Below are 13491 nucleotides of genomic sequence, written 5' to 3' on the forward strand. Positions count from 1 at the left end.
GACAACACAAGTCAATTTAATGGTTAATTTTGTTCTGACACTGAGGAGTCTACTCATGCACTGCAGTGCAGATGACAAGCCTGTTCCCATGTGCTGTTTCTACTGCCATCCTTCGAAAGCAATTTCCAGCAATATTGCTCACAGTGCGATGGGCCATGGGAAGAGGCCTCATTAAAGGAGAATGCCCAGGCTGCTCGTTCTCCACGTTTTAAGATGCAGAGGAGAAAATGGGCTGGAATGGTTTCCCTGCGGAGGGCATGAAGCACCATTTGGACACACCAGCATGTCTGTGCTGGTGTGTCTGAGAGCAGCTGTTAGCGTAGGCCGACTCAGAGCCGGTGAGATCCATCCTGAGCAACAATATGCTGCCTACTGCAGGCACAATGGAGCAAGAGTATGTTAGGATAGTGCGGGCTATAACAAAGATCTAACAGAGCACATGCTTGCCTCTGCGTTTAGATGCTTTAAAGATTTGCTTTACACAATTTTCCTCTTTCTTCAACTGAAATCGATTAGCCCAGGCATGTTTAGTTCTTTGATCCCTAGGTCTGTCATTTTCTCACTGAAATTTCTCGCAAATAGTCCTATATTCTTAGAGTCCTCTATTCCCTTATTTAAAATTTTAAGAAAAAACAAACATATTTCTTCAACATCTACAAACCTACATATTATGATGATTAATAATGATTTATATTCAGTAAATAAAATCTGAAGTTGCCTTTATGTACATGCAGATTCTTTTATAATAATATTTCAGTCAACAAAAGTAAGAATCTATTAGGCAGCATTTAAATGTTTTAAGTCAAGTTTACTTGAATATCATAATATTAACAACATTAAAAATGACCAAGTTTGAAATTTGTATTAACAGTGGAATATTTGAGCACATTCTCAAATTTCTCCCTGATGCCATCTCAAGTTTGTTACTTTATTCTGCTGATTTTCTAGTTAGCAAGCTAAGGGCTACACAACTAGCAACAAAAACAAAAGGGCACCATGCTTAAACCAAACAAAACTATTATTCACAAAGTTTATGTATTCTATACTATGACTTCTCAAAAAAATGTTCTGAATTACATTTGCTTAGGTAGCTAATTGGCTTACAGAGACTAGCCTAGCTGATGGAAAGGGTGTTCCTATTTTCCTCATTGTTCCCTGCATGACCTTAAATGACCCTGTGGCATTAAAAATACAGTAAGAACCTTTTCGTAGCTTCCCTAGTGAATCATACTGAAGTATGATGTATCATATAAAGATATGAAAATAGAGCCCTTGGAACACAGGGCCCTGGGAACAAATGTATGCTCCCCACTGAGGCTATATTGCAAAGGTTGTTAATGTAGCTAAAAAGTATTTAAAGTCTATATCCTATTAAACACCACTGTACAAAATGCTCAAACCAAGTCATCTATCTATAAATATGGACAAAAGTATGTTGTTGTGATAAAAAAGCAGTAGCAGCCATGTTAATGTCTTAAATTCATCCATAATTTTGTCAAGCAGTTTGCTTGATGCTAATTGTTAAGGTATATGCTTTCACGACTTGTTAGCTACATTAGCCTTACAGCTCCTAAATCATCTGTGTAAAACTAAAGAAGTACTAAGAGGTAAAGAAGAACTTTAGGTACCAAACATGTCTTGGCTGATAAACTACAACTGGGATAAGGGAAGAATTGTATAAATTAGATTTCTCACCAAACTGTGCCTTTAATTATACCCACTGTTTGTCAAAGGAATGCAGCATAAGCAGGCTGCCTAAGACTTCAGGGCTCTTGTGTCTGAAACTCTGCAAAGATTTTTTTTTGGGTGGGATAGAAAGTGACAGCACACAGCAGAATACAGATCTTGGAGCTCTATTGTGATTTAGCTCTACGTAAGCCTATTGATACCACAAGTCTCCCTAGACAGCTTTGAGCTACTGCTCTCATTACTCTCTCTCATCAGTGCTCATTAGAGTGAGAGTGGCAGGGAGAAAGCCTGTCTAGGAGGGGAATGTGAGCTAATCTGACAGTAATCGATATATGTATACACATACACACACCCATAAACAAATGCTCACACACCAACACAGCCACCAACACAACAGCAAGCCACTCAACAACACACGGCTGCCTGTATTAAAGTTAAATTTCACTACTAATAACTTTTTGGTACCGCTGCATACTTAAGTCATAACAATGTAAGCAAAGTCGTTCAGAGTGGTTGGATATAAAATGCTCCACTTTTAGAAAAAATGAGTCAGAATTGTATAAAATCAAGCAGATAGCCAGTCTTCATAGACTAAAACTAACAGCCACTTTGCCCCTAAGTCAGTTTGTGAAATTTCCGCCCTGTGCAATCTGGTCAAATCTAGGATCTACAACATCTCAGTCACAAAGCAGTAGACCACACAAACCTGCAGATCTGGGCCGCCATTGTTTAAGCGTTTACTTGAGTTTAGGCACACAACGTGCTGAAATAGCCTATCCTCTGTTGCATCAACAGCACAAGAACTGTGCATAAGGAGCTCCATGATATGGGTTTCCATGGCCGAGCTGCTGCACACAAGCCTAAGATCTCTATGTGCAATGCCAAGTGCTGACTGGAGTGGTGTAAAGCAGGCTGCAACTGGACTCTGAAGCAATGCATTTCAGTTCTCTGGAGTAATGAATTAAGCTTCATTATTTGCCAGTCTGATGGACAAATATTAATGCCCATGGTTTTGGAATGGAATGTCCAACGAGCTCATAGGGGTATGATGGTGAAGTGTTCCCAAACTTTTGGTTATTTAGTGTATATAGAATCTTTCAAAAAATTGGTGTAATCTCCCTTAAAGCTCCACTGAATACTGAAAAAGGTGACTCGTGTGTCAGACCTTGGGTACAAGAATACAGAAATGGCTATTCTATTCTAAAAGAGCAGAATACATTCTAAAAGATATCAGCCTTCTCTGATAAACTGATTCTTATCTGGACACAAAAAGGAGACGTGGACTATTAGAGTGTCCCCAAGGGAGGATGAAGCAAGGTTAAGTGTCTAATGAATGAAAAGGGAGAGAGATTATAATGGGATAGAAAGTGAAACAAAGAGCAGACTGCAGAGGGGAGAGGAGTGATTGAGAAGTTTCTGACTCAGAGATCACAAGAGAACGACAAGGCTTACGGGGAGATGAAGGCGAGCGAAAGGAAAGGAGAGCAAGAGACGTACACAGAGACACGCATAGAGGCAGGCCAAGAGAGAGGGAGAAAGCGAGTGTGAGAGAGAGAATATTGATGAACTCCAGCATTCCTCTCTGATTTTTATTGCATATCTTTCATGTCCGGGTGGATTAGCAGATCCGTGCTTTGTTCTGCTGTCAGCTCTTTCATGCTCATAAATGGGTCTTTGTCCCTGCTGTCCTTCAGTGCAGAATGCTGCGAGTTGTAATCAATGTCTTCATTTCTAGCGAGCAGAACCCAGCTGCAGGACGGCCAGGGTGAATGCGTCTTCATTACACACAGAGACACCAGGCGAGTCTGATGGGACGTCGGGCTCGTTTGCAGTTTGCCACATGTATAATGCACCCGCTCATCAGCGTGTGACACACACACAGCTGCAAGCCTCCCGCATACATCAGGTTGTGTCTATAAAACTAATCTATAAAAGACTAATCTAAGGTTTTCTACAACCTTACAAAACAAGCATGCAGAGCAGCAGTGTGCACAATATTTTTACAACTGGCACAACCTCAACTTTGTCCTTGTCTGGTAGGCAATGCAGGCTTTATCATTAACGGAGAGTTAATAGCCTATAATCTGGTAGTCTACGCAATCTAACATTGCATTCTGAATGTTTGTAATATGTGCCAGGCTTTTCAGTCATAATTTGGGTCTCCTGTCCTCAACACTACCACACTGCCAATCTCGTGTACAACGAGTCCATTGTACAGCATTCTAAACTATACTAAAATAATAATGTAGCCTACTAAAATGTAATGATCTTGTTGCCCTGCAGCTCCAGTGCTGTACTAATGGTGTGTGGAGGATATTCGTTTCTTGACATCAACATCAACGTTGGTAAATACTTGTGATCTCATCGAAATAAACAGAACTACTGTTTGTGCTGTCAACCTGATACATGACATGAATTTATGATCAATGTGTAAACTAGAAGGTTGTGGGTTTAAATCCACTCAATCCCTCAGTTCCTCCTGCGACACTGTGCTGCCTTTGCTGGTGAAATGTGTTACAGTTTAGGGTACAACTTTTTCTTCTGAATACAAAATAGATGAACAAATACCAGTGTAAGAAGCATCACGTTAGCTCTACATTTTTTCTATTCTGATACTGATACCTTAAATAATTGGTCAGTACCAGTTTATTGTTTCTTCTTAAAAACAACTAAACTTCAAAATGAGCTATTTTCCACTAAAGCACTTGATTTAGGATGAGCATCTAAAAGTATATTTTGCTGAAACTACTCAAACTTGCATTACATCACATCACACAATGAAGCTAATTTTGGAATAACCAACTATTAGCTAGGCTGCTATAACTAATTAGTATAACTGTGTCTTAACTGATGCTAAAGCTTTAGCCTCAAGCCTTTCAGAAATACTCTACATAAAGTAGTGCATTGCATTGTCTGGGTTCCATGATTTTACAAGTGTAAAAATATGAACTGACTTTGTCCAAAATGTATTTTTATTAAATGAAGTAATTACTTTTCGACCATAGGCATTATGACTATATGTCAAAGAATCAAACTGCACACATGCATGTACTTGCATACCTCTAATATAGAGTAATTATGATCATATGACTCATAAATAACAGTCTGATGTAACTGAACAGTTCATTCCTGACCTACCCACCCACCCCGAAGCTCAGGACAGCGACCTCAGCAAACCTGAAACATAACTAAACCGCCAGTTATTGTGTGCGTATGCTTATTCCAGACACAAAGGCATGCTCAGAAAGGCATGTGGCACACGTCCACCCCCACACAGCAGGAACAGAGATTTCAAGCACACACAAACAGACTGTCAGGTGCAGCAAACTTCTCACCACTGCGACCTCTGAGTGTCCTTTCATGTCACCTGCTCAAAGCATCACTCTTCTGAAACCACCTTCTTCTTCCCATCACTGAGCTTATCTTTCTATTCTTCTCTTCTCTAACAACCTCTTTTTTTCCTCTTTAACATCACGCCATTATTCTTTCCCATGACAGTTCGGTTTCAGGGCTTAAATATGTTTTCAGGAGAGATGGTGTCAATGCAAGCGAGGTCATGTGACTTTACTACCTTCTGGTTTTAAGATTTAGAATATGAGGCAATGGGGATGGAAATTCTGCACAGCTGACAAGCAAATGCTACTAAAAGTCCTGGCTTACACTGTGAGTTTTTCTTACATTTTAACCAAATGCTCATATTCCCATGAGTAAAGCATTTAACCCCATGTGTTTCTATTGAAGCTATAGCATCCTTCTTATTCCCCAGTCAGGGTGGCCTTGAAACGGAGATCTCTTTGTACACCTGTTTTCAAAAGAAGTCTACAGCAGAAGTGTTAAATGGCTCATATCACTGAAAAATGAATTTTCTTTGCTTTCTTTGCATTTTCTTGTGAACATCAGACGTTAAGCAGGAAAACATACTGTTCGCTCTCCAGGCCACAAAATTCATGTACTGAATCTAAACTGCAAAAAGTCCATTTTGAACTAATCTTGGATGTGATGTCACAACTATGAAACACATTTACATGTTTACATTTGATCATCCATTCAGCAGTTTAGCCTGGTTATTCACACTGAAGTATTAAAGAACTTTTGTTACTGCAGACAGAGTTGCAGAATTACTGGAGCTGGGAAAACCATTAAATGTTGTGCTGTTCCTGAATGTTGGGAAGCAAGTGCATCTTTTCAAACTTCCAAGGAGTGACTGAAGTTTGCTTTCCAACACACCTGAGAATTTCAGTTAGGATCTAACAGTTTCTTCTGTATGTTTCAGCCAGGAGTGCTTAAACACAAAGGGCAGGCAACCAGAAAGAGAGCTCATTTACATATATCAGTCTTAAAAAAACAGCTTGTTTAATTCTAATGGATAAAAAGAGGTTGGTGAATGTAAAAACGAATTACAATTGTTTTCAGTACATAAAAAGTGGACTATAGGGAAAACAGCTAAACACAAGAAAAATGTAGAATACAGGCCTTTTAAAGGTCCTCAAGGGCAACAGCTCTGCAGAGATTAGCGCTTAGCCTGTTCTCACATACTGGATTCAACTCATGAAAGTCTTGTTAATTAGCTGATGAGTTGAATCAGGTGTATTAATGAAGTAAATTGCTACACTCTGCAGTGCCGTGGCCCTCCGGGGTTGGACTCTGACACCACTAGTCCACACAATCAGAGCCATTGCTCAGGGAAGGCCCTTAGCCAACTCAGCACCCACAGCAACGCTGGAGACTAATGAGCATGTTAAACCTCGCTCTGCAGACAAACACAGCACACACATCCAGCTCTGCTCAGACACACACTGTCTGCTCCTCTGTTCCCCTGAGACAAGCTTACTGGCATCAGAGCCAAGTCCATAAAACCAGAGCAAAACTATTTTTACCCTGCAACACCTTCAACACACCTCTCACAGCTTTAAATGCAGGACAGCAGAGGGGCACGGTGGCTTGTCAGGAGCATTTGCTTTAACCATGCATAAAGATAGATCAGCTGGTCAATTACATTAGTTGATATTAATGACCTGTGATATTACCGTTATTGGCCAATGATTTGTGGCTGAATTTTGGTTGGGGCACCACTGGGATTCGAACTCACAACCTCCTGATTAAGAAAACCTTAGTTGTGCCACTGGGCAGCTCAATATGAGGCGCTCTCTGTTTATCTATATGACAGCAATACAGGCTGAACTGGTAAATCTAAATGCAAAACAATCATGGTAAGTATTACAAAACCATATAAAACGCATTCAGACCTAACCTTTTGCATTGGAAACCAAATGCGTAAAGCATTCTTCACCCATAGGGCTACAATGTATTTTTTAAGACTTGAAAATATACTCATATAAACTCAGTAATCATAACAGCTGGTAAATCTCAATTTAACTAAAACTATTACAGTATAAAATTAAAGCATACCTATGAAGATAAAACAATTTGGCCCAATATTATCAGTTATCTGAATTTTTTGCCCCCTAAAATCGGCCACAAAACTCTCATATTGGTCCAGCCCTAATGCAAACATGCTGCAACCATGTGAAGGAGTACATAGAAAAGAAACTGCATGTTAAAATAGTAAAACTGATACAAAAATACAGACAAAAAGCACTTGCAACAAAGTGGCTCCTTTTCGCATACCTGCCTTTGCTTCTTGTGTGAGCAATAAAACAGCAGATGTGAATAAAGTAGAGTATCTTCACACACTTATTTGTTTGGCTTCAAATCAAAGGAGAAGATGATAAAAACAATGAACAAAGCTAGTTCTGACACAGGCACAGTTAAAAATAATCAGCGTAATGCCAGCCGTGGAAGGCATAAATAAGTTAGCTGGGTACAAAACGAGGTACAAATAAATATACCACATTACTTTTTCCAGTTCAAAGCTACTCCTCTTAGACTACTTCAAAAGAAGACACACTATAATAAGCATAGGCATACAACGTGTAGCTCCGCTGTCAAACACAAGGCGTTATCAATGGCATATCGAACAAATTAGGCTCAAATGAGGCCTTATATACTTCAGGAAGAGTCACATTACTAGGAAAACATGCATATCCTCTACTAAAATTCTAGCAACAGCACTGTGTTCAGCTTCCTAACAGCTTCATACTGTCTGCAGTGTGTACTGAGTATAGAGCCTATTAGATAGACAGCAGATAAACATGGTAAGTGCAGGCAGGACGGGGATGGTTATTGATTGTGATGGAGAGCTGACAAAGGAGAACTGCTCTGGAACAGCAGAGAGCCTGTCTCTCCACAGTGTGGGACCTCCAGCACGCTTTAGCAAATGAAGCTATCGTTTAGCCTCTACAACATGTATAAATAGGTGTGGGTTTCTACCATTGTGGAAAGGTTGTGTGTGTATGTGTGCTCGCCTTTTAGAACAATGCAAAGACTGAGTGCTTTTGTCAGCTCAACCATTCTGCATTAATGATATCATGAATAAGTGAATGTGACAACTTTAACAGTAGAGAAATGCAGTGCACATTAGTTCAAGGCCCTGTGTCTCGACATCAATACACAGGATTTGATTTAACAGCAGGCAGCGGAGTGGCTCTCAGTGCGAACAAAGCAGATGCTGTGTGGAGCAAATATGCATCGACACTTTGTGATGCACTGATCTGAAGCAGGAAATTAAACTGGACTTTGGATGCTCCTATCAGTTATCATCAATTACAATAATGTTCAAAAAGTATGCACTCAAGTGTTTGCCAAAATAAGATTTCAAAATGTGAAAACAAATATGGCAGGGTTTTTATTTTCCACTACTGTGTAGATAGCTCCTCCAGCATAAACTGTCATATGTAACGTTTGGTTGCCATGGTCAAATTACAGTTTGTTGATTTCTAAGTGAAAATAAGTTAACACATCCTTAACACAAGTTAACATATTTCTCCACATTTTAATGCACAACTACTGTTTATTTCTCAACATATTGGAAAAAAAAACTAAAATGTACGCTGTGCTAAAGTTAGGGCACATTTAATATGCTATGTACTATTTTTTTCCAATAAACATGCAGAAGTATGTTGGTTGCTCCAGGTATTTAAGACCGTGAGCTTCTATTGTTTATTTGACCTCAAAAAGTGTTCACAACTGACAATTATATGAGCCAGCAAAGCACTGGCTGACTGAAACAATTAGAGTACTTAACATATTAGGTGAAAAAAGGGGCCTGTGCAAAAGTGGTAGCACATTAAATATGTTATGCTATATATCTGTAGCCTCAGTTTTTGAAATGATGAAAAAAATCTAAACGACAAAAGTGTGAAGCATAACCAAAAAACAATGAAATTCATTGCCTTGGATGACTAACCATTCTCTGTCGTTGAGGTCATTGTATTCAATGGCACATACCATAGTCTACACACTGTAATAATTTTATTATTATTATTATTATTATTATTTTTTATGTATAATAATTTCCTACATTGTCGGCTTTTTTGGCTCAGTGTGTCCTGAATTCTGTTTTCATTTTCATTTCGGTGCATCACTACAAATCATGATTTATGATATTAGACATAAGACCTGCTTGAGTGGTCTTACCAACAGATTTGACCGTGATGGTCTTGGTGGCGGCCTTCTTGCCGATCTGCTGCCAGGTCCAGTCAGGCGTGCTGCCGCTCTGGAGCCACTCAGTGGCGCTGCAGAGGTACTGGCCATCGTCTGAAGGGAATGCGTTATGCAGAGCCAGGGTGAAGGTGTCTGATTGGACGCGCTCCGCGTGGACCTCTCCATAGCTGTGACGCTCCCGGTACGTTGGTCCAGGCCGCACAGTGCCGTCACGGTCCACTGCAACCACATCCACAGCAGGACCGCTACCGTCTTTATCTATCCACTGCCAGAGTATGGACAGAGGCCCCAGCGTGGAGTACACAGAACAGGTCAAGAGGATGTGCTCTCCCTCCATCACCTCAGAGGAGTTACTGGACAATGACACGCTGATATTACTACCTGAAAGAGAGAGAGAGAGTTAGAGGAGTAAGGAAGAGAAGGGGAGAGAGAGGGACAGAGAGAGAGAGAGCGAGAGCGAGAGAGAGAGAGAGAGAGAGAGAGAGAGAGAGAGAGAGAGAGAAAGAAAGAAAAAGAAGAAAAAGACCTCTCCTATTCTAATGTAAATCAGAATTTAATGCCATATGCACTGGTTATAAATCAGAAAAGCCTTTCTGGGGAAAAAAAGAAGTTAGTCTGAATGACATTTCCATACCAAATTTTTATATCCTGCATATCACTACAAAAATAGAAGTTCAAAGATTCAGATTCAAATTCAGATGCTTAGAGCATGAATTTTTTATGGGATTAATTTTTGTTTATAGATTCATTCTATAAGATCTGAACTAAAAGGCTACTTAGTGACAGACCTTCAGGATAGTTGGACCAACAAAAGTCTGTGACTTTAGTGGATGGTCCCTGAAGCTCCTGCAGGCTCTTGTAGCTGGGGAACTGGTGTACTGTACAATGGTTAGTGGGTCCTGGTTGTACAGGCACAGAACACAGAGCTCCAGACCATCAGGACTTTGGGGACTGCCTCCATGATCAAGAAGCTCAGTGAAGGATATTGCAGGCAGAATATGGATCAAAGCCTTTGCAGACCATCCCCAGTGTTTTCAACAGGAATTTCTACACACAACCACATCCCCTTGAAAGTAAAATATGATAAAAAGAGGGGACTTTGAAGAGACATGGTTTGCCTCTTCTCTCTTCTGGGCAGAGCTCAGGCAGGGTCTCCCTAACACCCCCAACATGGCAAAACATCTCACCAAGCTTACGCTCCACCACTAACAGGCCCACACCCTCAAAGACTGGCAGAGCCTTTGATTTTTTTTTACCCTGACCAAAATGAATATGTGGGATTACACAGCTGCTTTGTCCCCTGTCTTCATTCTCTCAATTCATTCTCTCTCTCAACGCTTTCTTTAATTCATGAGGTGCATTCCTGTATTGAGGGAAAAAAAAAGAAAAGAAAAAAATCAGAGGGGCTTTTCTTACCTGTACCGGTCTGATCTGTTAGAAATGCATTTTTTAGCTTGCCTGGGTGAGAGCATCCTCACAGAAGTTTGTTCTCTCTATTACTCTGTAATTCTTTCTTGTTTTCTTTTTCCCTACCTCTCCTATCTCTCTCTTACTTCCCCAATCTCTCTTCTCCTTGTTTTTCCATTTCTCCCCTTTCTTTTGCTGCCTCCTCTTCCTCTCTGCCTATATTTCCATCTCCTCTCTTCTTTTCTCTATCCCTCTCTCTCTAACCCCTCCTCTGTCTCTTCTCCTTTATCTATTCCTCTCTTTCTGTTTCCATCTCTTGTTTCTCTCTTGCTCTCACTCCCCAATCTCCCTTCCCCCTCTCCTCCTTTCTCTCTCTATCCTCATCTCTCTCTTCTACTTTCCTCTCTCTCTCGCACACACACTCTCTCTCTATCCCTGTCTGTCTCAGTGTCTTTCGTGTTTACTTGCCCGATGTCTCTGTGCCCGTCTTGCACATCTCTCTCTCCCTCTCTCTCACTGTCTTTTTTTCTCTCTTTCTTTATGTCTCCCACCTCTCTATCTCTCACACTTTCCCCTCTCCCTCTCCCTACTTTCTCTCTATCCCTTCCCTTTTTTTCTCTTTCTCTGATTGTTTAAAATTCCTGCCACTGCTGCAGCTGCTGTTTGTTTGAGCAGAATCCAGGCCCTCCATCAGGCCCAATTTGTCTGCAGCAGTGTTTCTGCGGCTCTTGTGTACCAGCAGGCCCGGCACACACTGGCTCAACATACAACACAAAGACCAGCCCAGGTAATTGGTGAAGATGGGTGGCAGGAGAGGAGCCTGACACTATGTGTGTGTTTGTGTGTGTGTGTGTGTGTGTGTGCAAGTGCTTACGTGAATGAGACAACAAGAGCAGCAGTCAGGGGGAGTGAAATGAAAAGAATGAACAAAAGACAACAAAACAGAGTGAATTTGTGTGTGTTTGTGTGCACTGAGCAGACTCTGCTGTTATCACTCTAATGGTCTCATAAACTCCTGCATATATTGCAGGAAAGCTCCTGCGGGACCCAAGAAAAACAAAGCACTCTAATAAAGAGCCTCTCTCAGGAGCACTTCCTCAGTCTCTTCTTCCTGCCTCTCAATATCACCCAGACAGCTGGGCTGGCATAAATAAGGCTGGACGTTTGGGTCACCTAATGCATTTCCGTCTGCTGCCCTTTCCTAGTCTGATGGTCTCTAAAAGCAGACCCCCAATGGGAAAAAGAGAGAGGATTCCCAAATACATTCAGAGCTAGTCATCTCTGTCATAAGAAAACCTCCTAACACCTTTTCCCCATTAAAACATGGCAGCTACCCTTTACATTGTGTGAATGTTTCCTAGTGAATATACCAATAACAATGACCTTTTTAAACCTCTAATGGTCTTTTCAATTGATTGGTAATTTCATAGAGCGCACTTTTAGTTACAATATTGCTGAAACATTTGTTGTACTCATGCTTGGTTCCCAAAGGAGCACTTGAAAAGGAGTAGGTTCATGTGAGCGAAGCAATTCAGAGCTAGCATTGCTTTTTTTTTCTTTTGGTATTTTGATATAAATGTAAAAAAAATGTTTGATCACTTTTACAAAGAAAGTGGTCTGAAAAGACATTTTATGGAATATTTTCACACTGATGGGTTTTTATTCATATTCTATAATAATTTATTCCTTTTTTTTTCAAAAATGTTTTATTTATTCTTTCAAAAATGTTTTATTTAACACTGCCTGCTGTACAATAAAAGAAAGTTTCATTAAGATTGTTGAAAATTAAATTTTCAACATGATAAACTAATAAGAAAATAAAGGCTATTGTGCACTAAAAACTAATTATATTAATAAAAATACTGCTCAGTTAGAAAACTAAAAAAAGCATTGCTGCTTTTATTGTTCTAAGTATCTAAGAAATGCAAAGAAATGATTTTTGCATTCTTGGTAAGACCATAAAAAGAGCAATTAACATTAAAAGAATAGTCTAGTATTTGTCAGCCTAATCTCTATCTGATGCAGTCAATTACCACAAAAAATAAATCCTCTGTATTTAGAAAAGAACAGAAAAATGGTTGACTGCACTGCTTGCTACCAGTCAGTAGACTTCTTCATCTGCCCATTGGCTTCTATTCTAGATGTTCTTCGCCTTCTTCACCTTACTTTAGCTTCATGGTGCATGGTTTTACGTTCTTTTACAGGGTACATGGAAATGCACTGAAGTTACTGTCCATTGTAATCAACCATATTCTACAGATGCAGCAGATTCAGACTAGGCTGAAAAAATTCTGGAGTTTTCCTTTAACATACCTAACATATCTAATATGTTAGGTTTTCTTATGGCAGCGACAGCAGTACTATGACAGGGATGTTTCTGGCTCTCGTGTGTGTGTGTGTGTGTGTGTGTGTGTGTGTGTGCGAGGTCTGAAAGAGGCTAGGCAGAAGACAGGCTGATGGGAGGAAAGTCATGCTCTGCTGGGCTGCATCCTCTCTGCTGGAGCCAGAGCTGAGGCTGGTCCAGAACGGGTCAGAAGTGGCTTTAGAAGGAAAAAAAAATAGCTGAACACAGTCTAAGTGGAACAGATGGACGCTCTCTAACCTCCCTGATTAACCTCACACACACACCACACCCAGCTCATGACCCCCTCTCTCAGCCCAGCTGTGGCATCTCTCTACCAGGCACGGCGCTGCCCTCATCCAGGCTGGGGATCCACTTAAATAGCCCTGGAGGAGGTGGAGGAGGACGAGGCCCTTCTGCTCCTTCTCTCCTCTTTCTCCACACTTTCATTTCATGCTTGTTAGTCATGGGTCTTTGAGCTATCCTCACTT

At 40.5% G+C, this 13491-nt stretch overlaps 1 protein-coding gene across 2 annotated transcripts in view; it reads right to left on the reverse strand.

Moving 5' to 3' along the window:
- Positions 1 to 13491, reverse strand: part of igsf3 (immunoglobulin superfamily, member 3) — a 154127-nt gene that overhangs the window by 40180 nt on the left and 100456 nt on the right. For both annotated transcript variants that reach the window (XM_036562047.1, XM_036561982.1), the window contains exon 5: positions 9226 to 9633. In XM_036562047.1, coding sequence (XP_036417940.1) covers positions 9226 to 9633 — 408 coding nt within the window. The remainder of the gene's footprint in view (positions 1 to 9225; positions 9634 to 13491) is intronic.

The sequence above is a fragment of the Colossoma macropomum genome, unplaced genomic scaffold (genome assembly GCF_904425465.1).
Source record: "Colossoma macropomum unplaced genomic scaffold, Colossoma_macropomum, whole genome shotgun sequence".
NCBI lineage: Eukaryota > Metazoa > Chordata > Actinopteri > Characiformes > Serrasalmidae > Colossoma > Colossoma macropomum.